Source organism: Sminthopsis crassicaudata, chromosome 1 (genome assembly GCF_048593235.1).
Source record: "Sminthopsis crassicaudata isolate SCR6 chromosome 1, ASM4859323v1, whole genome shotgun sequence".
NCBI classification, from domain to species: Eukaryota; Metazoa; Chordata; class Mammalia; order Dasyuromorphia; family Dasyuridae; genus Sminthopsis; species Sminthopsis crassicaudata.
The window spans coordinates 114,099,436-114,123,749 of NC_133617.1; the positions used below are offsets into that span (position 1 = coordinate 114,099,436).

Below are 24,314 nucleotides of genomic sequence, written 5' to 3' on the forward strand. Positions count from 1 at the left end.
CCCTTATTAGAATAAGAGCTCTTTCCAGGCAGGTAAATAGTTTTGTTTCTGCACTTGTGACCCCAGTGCTTAATACCATGCTTGTCACATAATAATTGCACACTAATTTTCTTTATTAAAAAAAAAAAAAAAAAAACTAAAGGAATAAAATTAAATGACCTCTAAGAATCCAACACCAGATCTAAAAAAAAAAGAAAAAAAGCATTGATTTTAACTTACCCATGATCAGAAACAGAACTTAAATCCCTATATTCCTGACTCTAAGACCACCTCTTCAACCATTTCATTATATTCCCTTTAAATGTCATCTCTTTTAAAAAATGCCTTGAAAGTGGGGCAGCTAGGTGGCGAAGTGGATAGAGCACCAGCCCTGAAGTCAATAGGACCTGAGTTCAAATTTGGCCTCAGATACTTAGCATACTTAACATTTTCTGGTTGTGTGACCCTGGCCAAGTCACTTAACCCCAGTTCCCTCAGCAAAAAAAAAAAAAAAAAAAAGCCTTAAAAGGAATTTAAAGAAGATAAAATATTTACATATTTTAAATCCCTGCTATTATGAGTTAATTTGAAAAGTGAATTGAACCAATATAACTGTCCTTAAAAATTATCTGGTTTGCAAAACTCAATCTAGTAATAGCAAGAATTTCAGGAAGGAAAGAAAACTTGATGATTCTAACCACAGATTCCTTTCCCATTTCTTTGAAAAAACAGAAAAAGAGGCATGTGTCTCATATTTGTGTGTAATGTTAAGTGCTTCCCAAAGTACTCTTCTCTGTTTCATCACATAGAACCTCTGGGGCTTAGTGAAGATCCTTGTTTTGCAGATTTCCTACAGAAAATGCTAATTATAATTTAAAAAAAAAAAAAAAAAAAAAAAAACCTCCTCCAGAGACATTCCTCTTTCTAAATAATTTTTTCTTTAAAATCCAAGTTCATCTGTAAAGCAGCTTACAGCATGAATTGCTCACCATGCATGGTAAGTTTCAAGTGTTAATGAACCCTGATCTTATGGGGATTTCTAATCTTCAGGTGATCTGCAAAGTTGTTGTTTTGAAATTCAGAGGGGAAGGAATCAGGGACTAAGTAGAACATCTGGCATCATTTTTTGATCATTAATACAAGAGTAAGATGACCTCCAAGGACAAGGACATGAGATTTTGAAGTCACTTTAGGTATTTTGTACTGGGGTCAGCTGGGAGGAGAGAAGCAGGAAGCTACTGCCCTTTAGAATTCTGCTTGGTGGTCTGACAATGTATGCATTTGCCCACCTGGCTTTGTGATAATGTACAATATATTATTTTTTAGAATTGAGGTCTTTGAGTCCATATTTTTGCCTCCTAATGGGAGAGCACCAGCAGCATTTCAGTAATCAATTAACATTTGTTAATGTACTTATGTGTCAGACATGTATTGAGTATATATAGACAAAAGTGAAACATTATTCCCTATCCTCAAGGATATTTTAATGTGAGAGACAACATGTGCATATATAAATGCAGAAAAAATTCATAAAAAACAAACACAAAGGAACTTTAAAGGGAAAGGCACTAGCGCCAGTGATTTCATGGGTCCAGAGAATTCCCAGGTGAGGAAACCACAGAAGTCATCTACTCCCCTCACATACACACACTCATTTTGTGTTGAGTGTATAGATGCATATGTACACACTTGCATATACACAGAGTGCACATATACATGTGTTTACATACATGTGTATAGGTGTGTGCGTATATATACACACAATATAACATGCATGTATTTTGTGTTGCAGATGTGCCAGCTGACTTTTGTGTTTTCCTCATCTAGGAATATATACATAAGTATACAGATCTGTGTTATATATGCATGTGTTATATACAAAATGTATTTATACACACACACAATAATGAAGATAGTTCCCCATGAGGGTGTTGTTATGTGGCTCAAAAGCAGCCAGCCACACAACCCCCACACACCTTCTCCAAGGGAAATTTAAATTCCTGCCAAGAAGAAAAGTAGGAAGTCAAGACAAGAAACTACCACTCTGTTTTCCTCAGAAAGAGGGAATACTGAGCTAGAATTATATATGTCTCCTTCCTTAAATAGTATTCATCTAGGGTATGTGGTTTTAAGATTCAAGCTAAACTTCTGATCACTCTTCATTAAAGGGAAAAGAAGAGCCAGAGCTTTTTATCCTAGGCTTGATTCCCTTCCCACCAAATTACCATTTCCATAATGAACATATTCATAACAGATAGCAAAGAAATCAATTTATCCAAATTGATAGCAAGACAGAAATCAAAGAAAATGTACATAGAATATATATCACTTAATACAGAGTGAAAGGGCTCTTCTATTGGGAATATGGTAACTTAGTTCAATCAAGACAGTCCCAGATCTCACTAAAAAGGAAATTCTCCAAAGATTCTTGTATAACAAGAATGGGAACATGAAAAAGACTGCTAGTCCCTCTCTTCTTTTTTCTTTTTTTTCAGCTTCTTCCCAGAGTTTGATTCTCCTTTAGCAAACTGAAGTGGGGTTTGCATCTTTTATCTTCTCTAAGTTGGAAGGCAGAAGCCCTCATAGTACTATAATGCTTAGGTCATCACCAATCACTCTGAATTTTGTCCTGCTATTCAATTTTGACAATTCTGGAAGAGAGAATGAGGTTGATGACTTGTGCAACTCTGTCCCACTTAAATTCAATTTACCAGTAAGTTACAATTCAATTTACTAGTAAGTTAAGAGATGACCCATTATGTCATTATTCCTCTGAAAATGAAGAATGAAGAACAAAGGTTTCAGTGGATGATGAAAGCCAAAGAAAGTCAAGAGACTGAATCTCTTTTCTCTTAAATTCCATCCCAATGCTTCAAATAGATGTGAGATATTAGAGAAACTCATGTCCATAAGCTTTGGGATTTCAGTTATTCCCTTCAAAAAGAAAATTTGGCTATCAAATTCAACATTTGAATAAGCAGTTATCTTTTTTTGCTATTTAAGAAGCTTCATTTAGAACATGTGATTTCAAAGACAGAGGGAATTCTCTGGGTAGAAAATCCCTCTGTAAGTGCAAATTAATACTCTTTTGAAACTTGACTGCTGCACTAAAAGACCATGACTTCTCTAGAATTTTATGGCTAATTTGTGTCAGAGGAGGAACTTAACTACAGGTCTTTCTGATTCTAAGACTAGTCCTCTATATAGTACACCATTCTTCATCTCATTAACAAACCTCAGTGGTCTAGAAGCTTGCCCTTTCTTTAACTTAAATATGTCTTTCTTCAGAGAACATCAATTTCTTATATTCTGTCATGAGCAATCTCATAGGCTTTAGAAGCTCAGAGATAAAGCACTTCCCCTCCCCCTTTTTTTTTTCATTCACTCAAGACACATTTAATAGGGGGAGATAGCATTGTCTAGTAGAAAGATTCTTAGGGGTAGTTAGATGGCACAGTGAATAAAATACTGGCCCTGGAGTCAGGAGGACCTGAGTTCAAATCTGGTCTCAGCTACCTACCACTTCCTAGCTGTACAAGCCTGGGCAAGTCACTTAACCCAAATTGTCTTGCCAAAAAAGAAAGAAAGAAGGAATTCAGTATTGGGACTAAGAAAAAGTTCAAATCCCAGCTTTGCCATTAATTGTGTTACCATGCAAAAAACACTTTGAACTGGCTTTGGAATCACTGAGCTGAGGATCAGATTAGCTTTGCCTTCTCATCTGTGTGACCTCTGGCAAGCCATCTCACTTACCTCTGGGGCCGCAGGATCTTTATTTGTGAATTGAGAAGACTGGACTCTATGGCATATTGAGTTCCCTTCCAGATACAAATCTATGAACCTAGTTTACTCTTTGGACCTCCCTTTCCTTATCTGTAAAAAGAAAGTACTAAATTAAATTATCTCAAATTATCGCTTTCTGGTAAAATGTGCAAGAATTTGCAGTGCTCTTTCTTGGAAAATGATATATTGGATTGTCACAAGATGCATAGCAAACAATTAGCTAATTAGTAGTAGGAATAGTTAGGAGATTCTTCAATAATGATGAATCTTCCAATTTCAGCTAGTATGGAGAACAAGGGAACTGTGCTAGCCACCTGCAGAGATTGTACCATGTTTATGCTTCTGCCACAGGCAACTAACAGAAATCCATGCATTAAGAATAAAGGGCTCTTCATGGTAGATGAGAAAACAAAAGGACTAGAGAATGGCCTCCTTGGTATCTAGCTCATCAGGGAAAATGAACTGTTCTTGGCAGAACAGAAAAAAAGACCCAAGAGAAAAACAAAGGAAAGACTCAAAGGAGAATGCAAGTTAGGGACTTGAGGGTCAAGACTTCAGTGTACGGAGAAATGAAGAGCCAACACTTTAATTTCTTTTTCAATAAATCTTCGTTTAATTCTTTTTTAAAAAAAAATTTCAATATTATTTTATTTTCCAAATACATGTAAAGATAGTTTTCCACATTTACCTCCCTCTCCCCCTAGACAGCAAGTAATCTGATATAAATGAACTATTTGACACTTTAATTTTTGCTTTGTGTTTATTATCATTAGAGGAAACTAAATAGAACAAGAAATAGAGTGGCTTGGACTTGGTGGCAGAAAGACTTCAGTTCAGATCTTATTTTAGACATATAATGCTTAACTTCTGCTTGCTTCCATTTCCATATCTACAAAATCGAAGTAATATCTATAGTATCAACCTCACTAGGTTGTTGTGAAGATCAGCCAAGACCATGTACATAAAATGCTTTATAATACATACAGCACTAGATAAATGTCGGCTATTTTCAAGGATCTCCACAATTGAAGATAGAATCATGGACAAGATAATCTCTGACATAAGAGAATTAGATTCTAATAGGAGAGAGTAAAGATTCTTTTCTCTTCCATCTCTTGCAACATACCATGCCTTTCTTTTTATCCACAAATCTTTGAATAGCCTCTTTATAGCTTCTTCCCCCTTCCCTATTTGTTTCTGTCATTCTTTACTGCAGTGCTGTCACCTTCTCCACATCTCTTTCCCAGAATTTATTCCAATGATGCCCTTGTTATTTAAAACAATGAACAGAAACACTGGAACAAAAGATTTTCTCAAATATTTAAAATCTATTCTAATATGGCTACTGATGATGTAGACAGCAGGTGATGGCAGGCACTAAAAGTTGGGGTTCAGTCATGTGAAGAATTCACAATAGCCATTCTCTTTGACAAAAGGTAGTTTTTTTTTAGGGAAAAGGTTACAGACAAAATGAAGGGATACAATAGACTCTGGAATTGGTAAATATGAAAAAGAGTGGGAGAGCATATAAAGACAAGTTCCTCAGTGGAACTCACAATTATGCAGTAGAAAGGGAGCACCCCATGAGGTCGGGGCATGCCCTTGGCTGGCAGGCTAAGTCCTGAAAGAGACTTAGCACTTTGAAAGAGTTAGTTAGCTATAAAGAGGAGAAGTGGGGTTCAGAAACTTAGTAGAGTTAGGGAGATGCCATGGGGCATGGGGTAAGAGGTAAGAGGAAAGACACCACAAGGCAGAGTGCTGTGGCAGACTGCCCCAAAGGAAGCCAGCAGCAATGGGATGGCCGATAAGTAGATTTTAGAGGGAAAATTTAACCTCAGGGACATGACTGGCATTCCTGACAGGACATGGCAAAATGACTGCTGGAGACCTCTACAGAGGGTCAGATTCAAGGGTTTGATATAACTTGGTATTTCAGACTGGAGAAACTCCCCAGAGGTTGGGATCATGAAGCTAAACTGATCTCTCTCAGTGCCTTCTTCTTGCTTGCCTCAGGCATCAATTCTTTATTTTCTCTCTGTCCAAATTACCCTTCAGACCTCATCAGCTGCTCCTTCTTGGTTTGTACATACTATACTAGCGTCCCACAGTCAATTTCATCTAGATTTAGAATACTACAATAGTGTCTTTTGCCTTATTATTAATAAACATTTCTTTCAGTACTGGTGTCTTTCCACTTTTCAACTTCTCAGATCTCAAAGAAATCTCTGTGAGCTTCCTGACCTCCTGAATTTTCTCTACGTTTGCTACAATTTGCTAAATTGCTTCTTGTTTTTGGATTTCACTAAGGCTACTTTGGAACTTTGTTCCATTCCCTGGTAGCTAATGTGCTTTGAATCTACCTCAAATTGCTTAAAGAAAAATCAGCCACTGACAGCATCCTCCTTATATATTCTTCACTTTGTCATCTCTGCTTCTTTGTCCAAACCATTCTTTTTCTCCCATACTGTGCACCCCAGCCCCTCCTTTTGTCTTTTGATATTTTCAGGATCCATCTCTAAGGTTACATGAATAACCTTAGAATGACATGAAGTCATTCTTATTCCTTTTCAGGCCAAAGTCATCTTTGAGATTCAACATTTGTCTGATCATCCTAGTCCTCAAGGAACATTCATTCCATTAAACCTTACTTATTTAGTCATTTTTCAGTTGTGTCCAACTCTTTGTGACCCTATTTGGGGTTTTCTTGGCAAATATACTAGAGTGGTTTGCCATTATTCCAGCTTATTTTATAGATGAGGAAACTGAAGGAAGCAGAGTTAAGTGACTTAGCACAGAATCACACAGCTAGTAAGCATCTGAAGCTAGATTTGAAATCAAGAGGAGTCCACTTAACTCCAGATTCATTGCTCTAGCCACCATCCTGTCTAGCTGCCTTTGAACTATAGTATATCTTTAGAGCGTTATGCTGTTTGCTATGTCATGCAAGCTAATCTTATTTATCTTAATCAAAAACTAACTGACTTCAGGGACCATTAAATTTAACCCTTTAGTATCAGCTTTCACTTTGACAGGCATATAGTAATTAAATACTCAAGAAACACTTCTAGCAACCAGGTGGTAGAGTGAAGACAGCCCTGAAGTTAAAGTCATGAAAATTTGAATTCAAATAGCACTTTATTGTGTATCCCTGAAAAAGTCATTTAATCTCAGCCTCAGTTTCTTCATTTGCAAAATGGAAATCATGATAACATTTTCCTCCTGGGGTTGTTAGAAAACAAATTTGTAACCTCAAGTTGTTTTAAATATAAATGCTAATTATTAGTATTATTATCTAATTCTTCTCCTCCACACTCACCTATAGATACTCTTACAAAAGTCACTTAATCTATTTTATCTTAGATATAAATTTTACAGCTTGAGTGGAGAAATTAAAAAATAAAATAAAAAACCCTTGCAAAAAAGGAATTTTCTTGGCAGAATTGCAAACTGCATTCCTAAATCAAATTCTCCAAAGAGATCAGATGACTACCTGTCTCTGTTGCTATAGAAGTGATTCTTCCCTATTTGGAGGAAAATTGGACTATACCCTATAGGTATCATCCAGCTCTAAAATTCTATGATTTCATTTGAATCTATCTACCAAGGGGGTGAGGCTAAATGCTTCCCCTTCTTCCAACTTGCACTCCTGAAACTTGAACTAACCCTGCCCCCAAAATATGCAATTACTATATTTTTAGCTCCTTGATGAAAAAGGTCATGCATCATGGTACCCTCACAAGGTTGTTGGGGGAATCAAATGAGTTAGTGTATATAAAGTGCTTTGTAAACCTTAAAGTACTATATAAATGTCAGCTACTAGTATTGTTAACATTGAATACAACCTTGATCAATATTAGTTGAATAAAGGAATGATTGTATTGAGTGTTTGCACACACTGAGAAGTACTTGCCAAAGAACCCATTCCTTTGCTGAATTGCCATCTCATCCATCCCCTAAATCTCAACCTTTCTTCATAGAACTTTGAAATCTCAAAGGGAATTTTACTATGAATTCAAAGAGTGCCATCCCTGCATATTCTTTCTACCTTTAGCCCTTTCCTAACCCTACCAGCTAATCTCAGCCACATTTGGCACATGTTCAAAAGTTGGATAAAGTTCCATGGACCTCATGGCTAGAGCTTCAAAGATGGGCAGATAGCTTTCCATGGATCCATTCGTTATCCCTGACTGAGTAGTGAGATTGAGTTTGTGGTCATGTAGTTCAGTCTGTTACTTCTTCTCAGCAACTGTGGTGCTCTCAGCATTAAATCAAAAACCTTTATTTTGAACAAGAAAGTAGGACAAGATTAGTGTCTGTTACTGGTTTATAAACCTTGAAAATTCAACAGAATTTCATTGTTTTAATGTGGATATTTGTTTCACCACTCCATAGCATAGTGCTCCCTATGTAACAGGTATTATGAACTGAAATGAGTTGGGGAAACCAGGCTTTTTTAGTCATAGAATTGTAAAAGAAAGAAAGGAAGGAAGGAAGGAAGGAAGGAAGGAAGGAAGGAAGGAAGGAAGGAAGGAAGGAAGGAAGGAAGGAAGGAAGGAAGGAAGGAAGGAAGGAAGGAAGGAAGGAAGGAAGGAAGGAAGGAAGATGGCTAAACAAAGTTGAAATCATTAAGATAAGGAGACTGAGTAGTTGATAACATAGAAAAAAATAATCAGTTTAAGCTTGTGTGGTCAAAGTAGGAAGCCCTGAGGTTTCTGGGGACTTAGAGCTGCCGAGAAAAGTCCTAATGGTTTGCCCTTCACTTCTCCAGACATCTTGAAATCCATTCACCTGACGCTAAGCACACTGTCATCCTTCGGAGCAAAGATTCAGCCACAGCCCAGGCCTGGTTCAATGCCATCCATGGCAATGCTAGTGATCTACTTACAAAGGTCATCGCAGAGGTCAAAGAGCAGCTGGGGAAAAGTGGAATTCCTGGGAGCCGAGAGATCAGACATCTAGGCTGGCTTGCAGAAAAGGTATGGAAGATATTTTGTTATGTTCTCTCTCCTGGGGTGTTCATAACCCCAAATCCATCTTCACTTTTTGCAGTTTCTGAAGTCTATTTCCATATAGCAAACTCTCAATTACCCATGAAATAATTTCCTTGTGAGGGGATACACACAATGATTACCATCACCACCACCATCACCATCATCATCATCATTATCATTTTCAGATTTGGCAGGGTGAGATCCATGGAGTCATAAATCTAGAACTGAAAGGGAAGTGTATTTCAATTCAGTTAATTTCAACAAGTTTATTTACCACTTTGTACCATGATTTGTACAAAGTTCTAGGAATATAAGAACAAAACAAAAACACACTTCAATCTGTCCACCATACATATTGCCTCTCTATAATACTGTTATTTCTAGACCTATCAACGTGAGAGACATGGAATCATAGAGTTAGAGGTCCAAGGAACCCTAAATGCCATCTAGTTCAATTTTCTAATTTTCTAAATGAGGAAACTGAAGCTAGGAGAGGTAAAGTGTATTATCTTTAATTTTATTTTTTTTACTTTAAAAATTATTTATTTGTAATGTAAAAAAATAGAATTTCAAAGCTCTCTCTCTTTGCAGCTCTTCCCTAACCTACTGAGAATCCAAGCAATATGATATCCATCATACATGTGAAATCATGTAAAATAGAGTGCTATGTTAGCCATATGCTGGGGAGGGGGAAAGCAAAAAAATAAAGTGAGCAAATTACACTTCAATTAGTACTCAAAGTCCATCAGTTTTCTCTCTGGAAGAAGAGAGCATTTTTTTTCATCATAAGTTTTTCAGAACTGTCAGAAAGACTCTTCAGCAAAGGCTCCTATCCAGGGTCATGCAAATAGCATCTGAAATGAATTAAAATTTGAACTCAGATCCTTTACTTCTAAATCCAGGACTCTTCTACACTCTCCCAGTTTTATGTTAATACAAGAAATTTGATTCCTCAAATTCCCTGCTACACAAGCAATTAAATATCCTTTGCAGCCAATTTGATAGGAGCTAATCCTGCCCATCAGTTCAAAAGTTAGAGGCTTCAGAGTTGTGCTTTAGTCTGGTAACTGTTTTCTGGACCTGATTTTGTTTTCAAAAGAACACTTGGCTTTTTAGGGCAGCCTGACCTTGTTGTCACTCACACTGTAATAGGCTCTACAAGGGAATAGTGAGCGCCACAATTACAGCATGTTAGGTCCCAGAGACACTTAATTGTGTCATTTGGGAAGGACCTGCCTGACCACACTTGAACATAACACTACAAAACAGTGATCTGTGAAATGTGTTTTCCTCCATTGTTCTTTGTTCCTCCTGGCTCTTACTTTGTACTTAGTTCTAAAGTTCATGTTCAATGAGAACAGAATGGACTGGCTTCTCCCCAATCTCCCATTGAGTTCAAAAGAATGGAAAAGGCATTGTAGTGGGTTGGTTGTGGAACAGTCATAATCAAAATAAATTATTATAACTTCACCATCTTAGGCTTTTCTCATTTCTTAGATGATCTGTATGAGAATGAAGTTTTTATTTATAATTGGATTATAAAGTCTTAGGCTAGGAAAGGACCTGAATGGTCACCTTGTGTAACCAGTCCCTGAATACAATCTACCCACTAAGTGACTGCCAAGCCTCCCTTTAAAGATTTTTCATTGATGATCCTGGGTCACTAGGTGGGGTTGGCAGAAAAAGCTTGAAGATTGATAAGATTTTTCCCTGAGGCAAGCAGGGAAGAGCACTGATGGGGATCACTTCAACCTTACAGTCCCACCCCCCTGTGGAAGTCATGGATCACCCCACCTTACTGTTTTTAACAAAACAATTTTAAGTCAAACCCAGGAGATTAAATTTCCCCTATAAATTTGTTCATGGTCCAAGCCATCTTTGCTGAATCCCTTTTGGGTTAGCCTGCCATGGCATTCTACCTCATGGTGTCTTTTTTCCCTTCCCCTCCCTTGTGTATCAAGGTATCTTTCTCCTTACTGCATCCCTTCCCCATGCTTCATGGTGTTTTTCCTCCTTCTTATATAGCCAATTAACTCCTTTAGAGTGCTAAATTCCTCTTTAGTCTGCCAGGCAATGGCATATTCCCACCTCATGGAATATTTCCTTTCTCATGGTTAATTGTGAGTTTCACTGGAGAACTTGTCTTTTCTATTATTAATTATTATGTGCTCTCCCAAATCTATTTCATATTTACTATTCCTATTGGCTGGTCCTCCTGCCTCAAGTCTCTCCCCCTTTCCCTTCATGCTCTACCCATCTGACATAGAATTTTCCTAAAGCATACATCTGACTGTGCTACTTTCCTATTTAATAAAATCCTTCCAGGATCAAATATAAAATCCTATTTGGCATTTAAAGCACATCTTATGTGAGCAGAACCAGGGGAACATTGTACACAATAACAGCAAGATTATGTGATGATCAACTATAATAGACTTAGCTCTTCTCAGAAATACAGTGATCCAAGACAATTTGAATACACTTGGGTTAAAAATGCCATCTGCACTCAGATTGAAGTGGAGACTGAAAGCAGATTAAAGCATACCATTTTCACTTTTTTTTATTGTTTGTTAGCTTTTTCATTCTCATGGTTTTCCCTGTTATGATTTTTCTTTCACAACATGTCTAATATGAAAAGATGTTTAAAGATTGTACATGTATAACCTATATCAAATTGCTAGTTGTTTTGGGGAGGGAAAGGAAGAAGAGAAGAAAAAACATAGAACTCAAAATCTTACAAAAATGAATGTTGCAAACTATCTATACATGTGATTGGAAAAATAAAATACTATTGAGGAAAAAAAATAAAGCACATCATAACTTGCTCCCTTCCTACATTTTCAGGCATCTTGCACCCTAGAAGAAAACCTTATACCCTAAGTGTAAGGACATGTACACTGCATTCTAGTGAATCTGTTCTCCTTGCCATGTCTCCAATAAGACAAACTCTCCTTGCCTCAACTCTGAACATTTTCATTAGTAGTCTCCCATACCTGAAACTCTCTCCCTGCTCCACTGGCTTCTTCCCTGGCTTCCTGGTAACACAGCTAAAATCCCACCTTTCACAAGAAGCCTTTTACTACCCTCCTTAAATTTACTGTTTTCCCTATGGGATAATCACTTTATTGTTTATGATATATCTTATTTGCACATAGTTGTTTACATATTGTCTCCTCTATCATTAGACTATGAACTCCTTTTGAGCAGGACCTTTGGGAATGAAAGTGTTTACAATGCTCAGTGAATGAATGAATGAAGTATTAAGTATTTACTCTATGCAAAGCACTGCCAAAACAGTCCCTGCTCTCAAGGAACTAATCAGGAAACAATAAAAATGGAAAGTTTCAGCTAAAAGTCAGATAGAGCTGGACCTAAATGTATTCCAAAATGTTTATATTGACTCTCTTAGTCATGGGGGGAAAAATAGAAATCACAAAAATGCCTATCAATTGGGGAATGTTTGAATAAGTTGTGGTATCTGATTATGATGGAATACTATTCTGCTATAAGAAATGATGAGCACAGTGATTTTTGAAAGACATGGAGAGACTTGCATGAAATAATGAAGAGTGGGAAATGAGCAGAACCAAGAGAACATTGTACACAGTAACAGCAATATTGTTTTAAGAATAACTTTGAGCAAATAAATTATTTTGGCTATTATAAATACCCAAATTAACTGTAATGCATGTATGAAAATTTTTTTTCTGTATTTGGAGAAAGAACTGATAAATAGAAGTATATATAGAATAATTAACACATCTATATGTAGATATAGATATGTATCTATTTGTATCTAATGGTAGCCATCTCTAGGATGAGGAAAGAAAAGAAAAAATAAATTTAAATAATCACTTTATTATATACTTAAGAGAATTAAACATAATAGATTTATAATGTTCCATATGTGATCTGACCAAAACAGTAGGACCATCACCTCTCAAGTCCTACAGCTACTGACTGCTGCTGCAGTCTAAGATCACGTAACCTAGTTGGGGTTTTGTTTTTGTTTTTGTTTTTGCTATATCCTACTATTGACTCATCCTGAGCTTTTGCTTCATTAAAATCTTCAGATCCTTTTTTTCCCCGATAACCTTCTATTTGGTAATTTCCCTATCAAGTATTGTGAAACTTTTGTTTGGGATTTTTTAAGCCATATATAAGACTTTAAACTTATGCCTATTAAATCTCATTGTATTGGATTTGTGCCTTCGTACTACAATGAATAAATCCCGATTTAGAAACTTGCTAACCATGTGGCTCTAGGAAAAATAACTTAAACCTCCCTCAGGTTCAGTTTCCTCATGTATAAAATAGGAATAATAACAACACTTTACAAGGTGATTATGATTCTCATGTGGGATTATATATGTATATATACATATATTTATACATGAAGAGCTTTGCAAACTATAAAATGTTATAAATATGCTAGCTATTTTTATTATTATTTATCCCCATGTTCTAGGATGTCCAACAATTTAGTTGTTTAGTTGTCTAAATAAAATATTCCAAAAAAGTACAATCTCTACAATATCAAATCTTTTACTTTTTTTGTTTATACATTTTTTTCATTTTTCAAGTTGCTTGCATTTTTTTACATTTGTTTTTAAGATTTTGAGTTACAGATTCTTTCTCTTCTTCCCTCCACAACCTCCTACTCCTCATTGAGAAAGCACATGTAAAGTTAAAAATCTCTTATTTCTTAATTTTTATTTTTTTATTTAGGAGGAAAGAATGGAAAGTGATAAAGTCAGTTAGTCAATAAACATTTATTAGGTGTTTACAATGTGCCAGATATTGTGCTAAGTATTGGGAAGTAGAATTTACAGAAAAAAATCCCTCTTTTAAATGTTTGCATTCAAATGGGGGAAGACAATACATAAGAGAAATTGGTGAAATCAAAAATTGGGGGTGGAGGATAACTAGATTTGAACTCAGATCTTCCTGATTCCAGGCCCAACACTCTGTTTACAGCTTTGTCCAACTGTCTTCTGATTTCGATCTAAGATGACTTAGGAATCCACCTTACAAGTAACAAAAATTGTCTCAGCTAGTTCAGAATCTGTTGTCTTTCATCCTCAAGTGTGAACTTTGGAGTGGAAAAATTTTGGTGTAGCCTCCACTTTTTTTCAGGCATGAACTCAGCAAGGTCAACCAAAGCTCAGATAGTTTATGATGTAAGTTTCCAAGAAAATAAAAAGAGAAGGATGATGGCATTTACATTAGAATAACAGTTTTGAATTGAAATCTGTGACAGTCATTGGGAAGAGAGAATAGCTATTATTCTAGATATGACTAGTAATATATGTTGAAATTGAAAAAGAAATTGCTCATAGATGTTTTATATCAAGTCCTGTACTTGCTCTTTGCAGAATTGTTGCTAAGACATTACAAAAACATATTTATTCAGGCAAGGAAAAATAATCCAGTTTATTTAGCCTGGCATTCAAAGCTTTCTGAGCCCCCCTATCTCTAATTTTTTAAACTCTTTTTTTCAGCCAACCCAAGAGTTGATGTTCAGTCATCCCCAACTCTTCATGGCCCCATTTAGGATTTTCTTGGCAAAGTTATGGTTTGCCATTTCCTTCTCCAGCTCATTTTACAGATGAGGAAACTGAAGCAAACAAGTTTAAGTGATTTGCCTAGGGTCACACATCTAGGAAGTATCTGAGGCCAGAGCTGAATTCAGAAAGTTTTTCTGACTCTAGGTCCAATGTTTTATCCACTGTGCCATTTAGCTGCCTCTGTCTCTATCTAAAAAAATGCATATGCTGTCCTCCCTGTGTGCCTTTGAGATCAGGAGCTGGCTGAATTTTGTCTTTTTTTCTCTGAGTTCTAGCACAGTGGCTGATACATAATAAATTTGCTTTTGGTTGACTCCAACATGCAGTGCCTTCTATAAGTGTCTACTATGAGCCAGGTACTGTGCTGGGCAAAGGGCATTCAAAGACAAAAAAAAAAATTAGAAACAGAAATAAAATGACCAGCAGCAAAATCACTATCCTCTTAAAAGGGGAATCGTTTATAGGATTGATAGGATTTCATGTTCAAAGGGACCTTTGATAGAGAATATCTATCTAGTGTTTTTAAACTTTTATGTGTCATGTATTCCTTGGAACATCTGGAGAAGTTTATCAACTCCTCAGAATAATGTTTTCGAAGACCTAAAATTAAAATAATGAAGATTGTAAAAAAAGCTAATTTTATTCAGATGCTGTATTCAGACTTAAAAAACAAACAAGTTCAGGTAGCTCTCATTAAGAAGCCCTCATCTAAGCCAATTAATTTCTTCATTTTTCAGGTGAGGAAACTGAGGATCAGAGTGATTAAATTATTCTCCCAAGATGATAGATCCTAGCAGAAAGGGTGACATTCAAATCCTGGACATCTGAATTCAGATACTCTTGCCCCTCCACTTTTGAGTGTGCTTAGTCCCATTCTTCTGTTGCTTGCAGTAGTAATTAATTCTAAACTGTAACTAGGGAGAGAAAATTACAGAATAAATAGGGTAGAATAAAGTGAGATTCTTTTGTCTCCCTCTGCCCAGAAAGGTTCATGGCTAGTACTCTAACTGGGTACTATCTGTCAAAATAATTAATAGGTTCATTGCCAGGCATTGTAGCTTAAAGGTAATAAAAGCAAATAAAATGTATTTTCTGAGGAAATTATTGTTATCATGATGATAGCAGTATGTGGAGAAGCAGATTGGTATAATGGATAGATAGCCCTCTAAAGTCAGGGAAAATTCCATATAAGTCCCACTTCTTGACTCTTACCCAGTTTTTTGTCCCTGAGCAATTTAATTCTCTTAAATCTACATATTGCAGAGCAGGTGAGGACCTGCATTTGTAAGAGGGAATTTCCTTCCCTGCCTTTCTCTTCCCTGGAATTATCTATACCAGTGAAATCACAAGTTCAGTCCAAAAAAAGAAAAAAAAAAAAAAGAAGAAGAAGAAGAAAGAAAGAAGGAAAGAAAAATCATGTGTCATGAGCTTGAAAGCTATTGTTTTATACATTGATGAATTGGCAATCTCATCCAAGTGGGATATTCCTTCCAGTAATGTAGATATCAGTATATAAAAACCCTCTAATTACTAACCTATGCAACTTTTCCCCCTGTTTTTCCATAAATCTATCCATAGAAGTCTTTTCCCACAATGGGAAAATTATTAATGATATGTCATATTGTTACAATAATAGTATTTTCTTCAATGACAAGAGAAGATATTTTATTGTCTTTTTATTTGAAGCCCATCTAAAGATTTCACAAAGCAAGGCCTAAGGCTAAAAATCCAGAAGGGAATTTTTTTTTTTTTTTGTAACAACTATTTAATACTGAAACTTACAATAATGTCATATAATTTTTTTTTTTTTTTTTTTTTTGGCAAAATGTTACAATGGGTGGCTAATCCTTCATACTGTACTTCCTCTGGCATTTCTTGTAACAACACAAATCTCAGTTAATTCTCTTGGTATTTGTTTAGCTATAAAATGTGATCTCCCAGAAATTCAGCTGTAATTTACCTTCAATTGATGCTCTGTTGTCTTTGTCCTAAAAGTATTAGGTTTTGATTTTGTGACTGGATAAAAGGAGATCTGAGGGGAAGACTATGCAGTGATATGCATGATTTAGAATCTTCAGAATCAGCGTGTGAAATACAAACAATTGAAACTTGGAAAAATGTTATTCCTCTAAGGCTTCCATCTGACCCCAATTTAACCAAATGTAGGCACCATTATTTCAGTGGTTTTCATACTAATTCCTAGGATCATATCTCCAGAGCTGACATATACTTTAGAAGCCATTTAGTCCAACATCCCTCATTTTTCTGGTGAAGAAAATGAGATTCAAGAGTTTTATTGGTTTGCCCAGCATCACACATGTAACAAGCATCAAAGAGAGGATATGAACCCAAGTCCTCTTAATAATAGAGCCAGTGTTCTTTTCACTTTATCACACTGCTCTAGTACTACTTTAGGTCTATTTATTAAACTCTATTATCTAGAGTTTATCTAGTAAAGCACTCTAATATTAATATTTTTAAAAGCCCCAAATATATATTTTATAAATACAGGATTTTAGGGAGAGGAGGTACATGGTAGAAGGAAAGTAAATTATGAAGCTATATTTAGGACTGTGGAACCAAGTTGTGGCAAAAGCCTTGGAATTTTGGGTTGTATTCAGTTTCTCAAATATTATCTTTGCTACAATCTAATTGATTTAATTGTGAAAGAAAGAGTATAAAGCAGTTTTATAGCACCTACTATTTGCCAGCACTTTTAAAAAATTGCCTTATTTGATCCTCACCATGCCTTTGTTGTTCTTATCCCTTAATTTTACAATTAAGGGAACTGAGATAAACAGTGATTTAAGCAAATAGTCCAGTGTCTCAAAGCTAATCATCATCAGAGCACTAATAATAATCACAAACATTTTTATAGCATTTATTATGTGCGAGGCATTGTGCTAGTCACTTTACAACTATTATCTCATTTGATTCTCACACTACTGGGAGATAGGTGTTATTATTATTCCCATTTTACAGATGAGGAAACTGAGGCAAACAGATTAGGTGATTTGCCCAGAGTCAAACAGCTAATAAATATCTGAGACCAGGTCTTCTTGACTGCAGGTCTGTGCTCTGTCTACTGTGCCACCTAAAGGCCAGCTTGGTATGTGTATGTAAAATACCCAAGAAACTGGTTACTCAAGAGATAAAATTTCCTGTCCGGCCTGTTATTTCATTTCTGCTTTCTGTGACTAGAGAACCAAGGAGTGTCAAAGGGCAAATCGTCTTGTCTCATGTGGTTTTTGTGAAGAAAAGTTAATAAAATAAATGAGAAGTAACCCACATTTCATATGTACATATAGACAGCAAGCACTTATACAGTGGATACAACCATCACATAAAAACCAGTTTCTACCCTTATCTTCATCAAGATAAGAATGAACATGCACATTGAAAATGAAATACTAGAGAATTTTAAGGAAGGCCAGACTATTAATAAATACTGTAATCTAGATAGTCTTGAAGGAAGCAAAGCTTTTAAAAAGTGAAAGAGGGGCATAAAGAGTGTACAATAGGCTTAGGGAGGGCCCCTGAGGTATGGGGATGGGATAATCCAAACAAAGGCATGATGAGTAGATAGAATAATGGGTCTGAAGAGTAACTATGTGGCACAATGGATAGAGTGGAGTCAGAAAAACATATCTTCATGTGCAAATCTGGCTTCAGACATGTATGTGACCCTGGAAAAGCCTCAGTTTCCTTATCTGTAAAATGAGTTTGGAGAAAGAAATGGCAAATTATTCTGTTTTCTTTGCCAAGAAAATGCTAAACAGAGTTACAAAGAATGTTTGGAGAGGATTAATGTGAAATAAATCTTACTTATGCGTCTGAAGTACAGTTGTAAAGGGCTTTAAATGGGCAATTGAGGAGACTATTTTATCACAGAGTCAGTAGGGAGTCATTGAAGGTTCTTGAGCAGAGAAGTGGTATTATTAGTTACATGCTGAAAAGAATAGTTCATCACCCAATTTACCATCAACAATGACATTTTTCTTCTACTTCCTTAGGCCAGCTAAATAGTATAGGGACCATCTCTTAAGTGTCTTGCCAGTTAAACTAGAGGCATCCCAAGGGCAAAAGTAAAATAGCATTGGACCCAGTAAAACAGACCCACTGGAAGTCTGGGTTTTGACAGTAAAATTAATAGACTGGTATTTCTGGAGTTTCTAAATATGTCAAACATACCATCAGGCAGTAAAAACTGTCTATCCTAAGTGGGAATTTCCCACTTTTTTTTTTTCCCCCCTTGGAGAAGATATCTCTGACCTAAGGAAACTCCCATCTGATAAGGAAAGGAAATTAAATTACTATCCTGGCTTGCATCATCCCTAAATCAAGACTGTTTGTTATTCCAGATAACACAGACTGTTAATGCAATTAAGTGTTAATAGGCCTGTTGTGCTGCCTGAGGAAGTAGTCCTCTGACTCCAGTGTGAATTGCCTCTGAGATAGAGAAAGTAGGAATAAAATCAGGCAACAGCTTGGTTATCTCCCTTTTGGTCTTTTGTTTCAAGCATTTAAGAATAAATGTTCCAATGTGAATTTAACTTAAATTGGTCCCCTCTTCCATTTTCTTCCATAAAATAGCAGCAGTTTTAGACTTAAGAAGGAAAAAACAAAACCAAAACAACATCAAAAATTTTAAAAAGAGGGAAGCTTGATGACATCATCAAAATATATGCTATCCCAACAGAATTTGAGACTTGAATTTGAAAGGGATGTTAGAGATCAACTGCTCCATTGGTTCTCAACATTATTGTTTTTCAATCATATCTAACTCTTGAGGATTCCACGAACCATACTATCCTTAGGGTTTTCTTGGCAAAGATACTGAAGTGGTTTTTCATTTTTCTCTTTGGTGGATTAAAGCAAATCTGCCTCATTTAAATCTAATTCAGGCACAAGTTAAGATGTCATCCCGTGATATAATTTTTCTTAAAAGTGGACCAACAACAATTACAATTTGCCCAGGCTCTGAAGCTGCATTTGAACTCAGGTCTATCCACTAAACCACTTACTTGCTCCCTTGGTTCTCAACTGCTGTACCCCAAAACTCCTTCCTCTATTCCAAGACTTCCATATTCCCTCCCATTCTTTTCTACCCCATCTGTTGTTTGCTGCCTGCTCTTCCTGGCTTGATCTAAGGAAAGTAACTTAAACAAATTTAATTTAAGGAGCTGCAAAATTATCTAAAGAAAGAAAGAAGAAATATTAAGGAATAGAGGAGAGCAAGAAAGAGGAAAGGAATCCTAAGACATTGTATGGTTTTCTGGAGACCTCACTTCCAGAGAAAGCTTTCTTATTATCAGCTTAAACATGCAGTGTTCTTTGATAATTCACAGCAAAGAATGTTGTCCTGGGCACAAAAAGGAGCTTATCTAAGAACCACCAATCTAGTTCCTCTTTCATTTGACCAGTAAGGAATCTAAGAGGAAGGAGTTTATTGAGTCTCATAGTTTATAAATGGCAGATCATGAACTAACTTTAGACTTTTATATCATTGCCAGTTTAATCTCCTGACTCTTCCCAGCCCTACCCCCAATATTTTAAATGCTCCTCTTATTCTGCAGCTTATTACTTGAAATTCTAAACTGAAATTCACATTTTTGAGAGCTTTTTCCTTAAGTTTCTTTGATTCATAGCTCTACCCAAGATTACCCTTGGGAATATCAGAATCTGGCTTATTTCTAGCTCTCAAAAAAAAAAAAAAAAAAAAAAAAGGAATGGGGCCCATATGTAAGTATTCAAGCTAACCAAACATCAAAAATAGGACAACATTATTTTAATCTGACAAATGAACTTGAAGCCCAAAAGACTCAGGATAAATTTATCTGGGCCTCTTTGATCATAGATCATGGATCTATGTAGCCCTCCAGATTAACACATATAAATGTTGTTTGTATTATAATATGATACAATGAATTCAAGTATTATATACAAGTTAGGTCTCAAAATCAGTACTTAAAGCAAAAATGAACTGTGGCCAAAAATATCTTCTTTGTAGTAAACCTCCAAGGCAAACATCATCTGGAAGAGAGAAGGAAAGTTGGGAATTAGATTCCTGACTTCTAAATAAGGAATGGCTCTAAGGGCTAGGTCCATTTTGTTGGGGAGCCAAGGTGGGCATGAGCCAAGACAAAGTTGTACAAATCCCTGCCAATCTCAGCCTGGTATCCCTCCCCTGCTTCTCTCCCAGAATTCTCCATCCTAATTTCACCTTCTCCTTCTGTTCCAAAGGAGCACCAGGCAAGGATGGGAGAGGGAGACCTAACAGAAGTCTAGGGAGCAGATTCACATTTCCCATCTCATATTCTCTCCAGATCTAGGCTTAATGAGTATGAAATAGTCAGCAGAATCATAGGAACTATTTAAATTATCATTTCCATTCTTCTTTTTCCTTCTTTTATCCTTCCTTTTCATATAGTTCACTCTATATGAGTTAAATGCAGGCATGATGTAATTCCTGGGTTCTCATTAATTACAATGCTAATTTGCAAGTGGATAAGTTCCTGAACTAGGAGAAAAAACACACAAATTTAAAATGTATGTATAATTGTTCTTGACAACTGCTATTTGTTTTGAGAATGACTTTTGTTAATGAAAAAAATTAGAACTTTTAGATATAACCCCATATTATTCCTTTTGATCTTTCCTTCCTGGTTTTTTCCTACCTCCAAACTTTGTATAGAAGGCAGTAAGGTGGCACAGTAGATTGAGTGCTAGACTAAGACGAAGGGAATCCAGAACACAAGTTCAAATGCAGCTGTCAATATTTAATAACTATATGATCCTGGGCAAAATATTTAGTTGTTTCCTGCTTCAGTTTCCCCAGGTGAAAAATAAGGATACTAATCGTACCTATGTCTGAGGGTTATTGTGAAGATCAAATAAGATTATGCTTGGGGAACATTATCTCCTTCCTTCTTTACAACAACTCTATGAGGTTTCCAAGACATCTATAATCATATTTTATTCCATTTTTGTCTTTGTGTTCTTAGTACCCCATACAATGCTTGACATGTAATAGCCATTAAACAAATGCTTGCAGCTTGACTTACTGATTGATTGCTCCCTTTTATAGATAATGAGGTAAAAGCTCAGGAAAGTTATGTATTTTATCCAAGGTTATATGTCTAGAAAGTGGCCAAGCCAGAAGTGTTCTTTCCACTGTGATAGTGTAATCTTTCTAAATCTCACTATGCCACCCATTAAAACCTTGGGAAGGCTACCAAACATGAGGAATCATTAACAAATTCATAAGCAGTACAGAAAAAAAAAAAGATACCAGACTACAAGGAAGCAGTAGTTTAAGGCAGGATTTCCTAAACTTTTTCCATTCACAACCCCTTTTTGCATGATCCCAGGTATATAGGTATATAAAATAAGTATACAAATCAAGCATTTACTAATAATATAAATCATAATTTTTGCAACCCCCACATTCAGTTATGAGACTCTATGTGGAGCTAGGGAACCAAGATGGAAGAGTAAAGGTAGGAACTTGCCTCTCTGCCAAACTGCTCCAAATTCTTTTAAATAATGACTCTAAACAAATTTTAGAATGTCAGAGCACCTCCAAAGATGGACTAGAACATTTTCCAGCTGAAAAGAATTTAGATGGACAGCAAGAAAGGTCTGTGATACCAGATTGGGAGTCATACCAGCACAGTCCTGGGCCCAGCCCCAGTCCCGGCCCTGGCCCCAGCTGGATTTATGAATCAGCAGCAATACTGTGGCTTCCATATTTATCAGCTCAGAGACACCAAAGAGGACCCTAAAGGCTGCAGAAAAGGTCTTTGGAACCAGAGTAGGAGGCTAGCACATAATCCTATTCATCCCAGTCTGGCCCCAAGCCTGTTCTGAACCTTGACTGGACCCCAGAATCAGCATGGTGGGACTTCTGAATCAGCATAGTACTAGAGACTTCTGGACCTCTCAACCCCTGGATCTTCAGAAGGTCAGTGGAATGGATCTATGACAACAAGGTAGAAGTCTTGTATGCAGTCCCAGTGCAGTCTCAGTGCAGGCTGTGTAGCCCCAATCCCAGTCCCAGAGCCCAAGCATCAGCAAAGCAGAACTCTGTTGATTTAGCTTACTAGATTTTACATATACAATGGGGCAGGACCACTTCTAACAACTCCAGGGCAGAAAAGAATGCTTATGATCAGGTTCCTTAAAGGATCTCTGAAAATAGCTGCACAAAACCCTTGAAGCTTGAGACAGTGCACCCTGGAAACAGAGCCCTATTTTAACAAAGAGTTAAAAGCCAAGTAAGTAATGGGCTAGGGAAATGGCCAGACTACAAAAAATGTTTCTGACCATTGAAAGTTATGGTAACAACTCACTTCCAATTGATCAATGATGGACAGAAATAACTACACCCAGAGAAGGAACACTGGGAAGTGAATGTAAATTGTTAGCACTACTGTCTATCTACCCAGGTTACTTATACCTTCGGAATCTAATACTTAATGTGCAACAAGAAAATGGTATTTACACACATATATTGTATCTAGGTTATATTGTAACATATGTAAAATGTATGGGATTGCCTGTCATGGGGGGGGGAAGGAGTGGAGGGAGGGGGGGGATAATTTGGAAAAATGAATACAAGGGATAATATTATAAAAAAAAATTACTCATGCATATATACTGTGGAAAAAAAATTTCTAAATTAAAAAAAAAAAAGCCAAAAAAAAAAAAAAAAGAAAGAAAGTTATGGTAACAAGGAAGATGAAAACATACATTTAGAAGATGATAACAAAGCCAAAGCTCCTACATCCAAAGCCTCCAAGAAAAATAAGAATTGGGTTCAGACCATGGAAGAGTTCAAAAGGAATTTTGACAATATAAAAGAGATAGAGGAAAAATTAGGAAAAGAACTGAGAGTGGTACAAAAGGAAATGCAAAAAATCTAATGAGGAGAATGCTTTAAAAAGCAAAAGTGGCCAATTGGGAAAGGAGATACAAAAATTCACTGAAGAAAATAATTCTTAAAAAAAAAGAATTGAGAAAATGGAAACTAATGCCTTTATGAGAAATCAAGATACAATAAAGCAAAGCAAAACAAACAAACAAACAAAAATGAATAAGAGAAAAAAATGTGAACTATGTCATTGGAAAAACAACTGACCTGGAAAATAGATCCAGGAGAGAGAATTTTAAAATTACTGGTTATCTTAAAGTCATGATCAAAAAAAGAACCTGGACGTAATCTTTCAAGAAATCATCAAGTAAAACTGTTCTGATGTTTTAGAACCAGAGGGAAAATTGAAAATTTTAAAAATCCACTGATTACCTCTTGAAAGAGATACCAAAATGAAAACTCCCAGGAATGTTATAGCAAATTCCAGAACTCCTAGATCAAGGAGAAAATATTGCAAGAATCCAGGGGAAAAAAATTAAATTATAATGGAGCCACACTCAGGATAACACTAGATTTAACAGTTTCTACAATAATGAATTGGAGAGCTTGGAATATGATATTCTGAAGAGTGATGATGCTAGGATTACAACCAAGAATCATCTATCTAGCAAAACTGAATTTCAGAGGAAAAGGTGGTCCTTCAATGAAATAGAGGATTTCAAAACATTTGTGATGAAAAGACCAGAGCTGAATGGAAGCTCTTATTTTCAAATATAGGACTCTGGAGAAACATAAAGAGATAATCAGGAAAGAGATTGCATCCCTATTTGGAAGATTGATAGTTGTAACTCATTAGAACTTTCTCATTTTTTTTTTAGATAAATAATGCTTTTTGAATTTTTTCCAAATTTATTTTATCTGAAGAAACAGAATAAGAAAAAAAAAGAAAAACAGAAAATCAATATGAAACAAAAGAAAAGAGAACATTATCATGTGCCCAACAGAAATCTACATATATGTATGTATATACATACATACACATACACACATGTCTTTTTTATCCCTGCTGACTCTTTCATCAAATTCTGCTCCATAACTTGGCTTACTTTTACTTAATCACCC

At 36.0% G+C, this 24,314-nt stretch overlaps 1 protein-coding gene across 1 annotated transcript in view; it reads left to right on the forward strand.

Annotated features, from left to right (window-relative positions):
• Positions 1–24,314, forward strand: part of SNTB1 (syntrophin beta 1) — a 316,488-nt gene that overhangs the window by 188,400 nt on the left and 103,774 nt on the right. Inside the window, exon 3 of the mRNA XM_074266474.1 lies at positions 8,531–8,738. Within this exon, the coding sequence (XP_074122575.1) occupies positions 8,531–8,738 (208 nt within the window). The remainder of the gene's footprint in view (positions 1–8,530; positions 8,739–24,314) is intronic.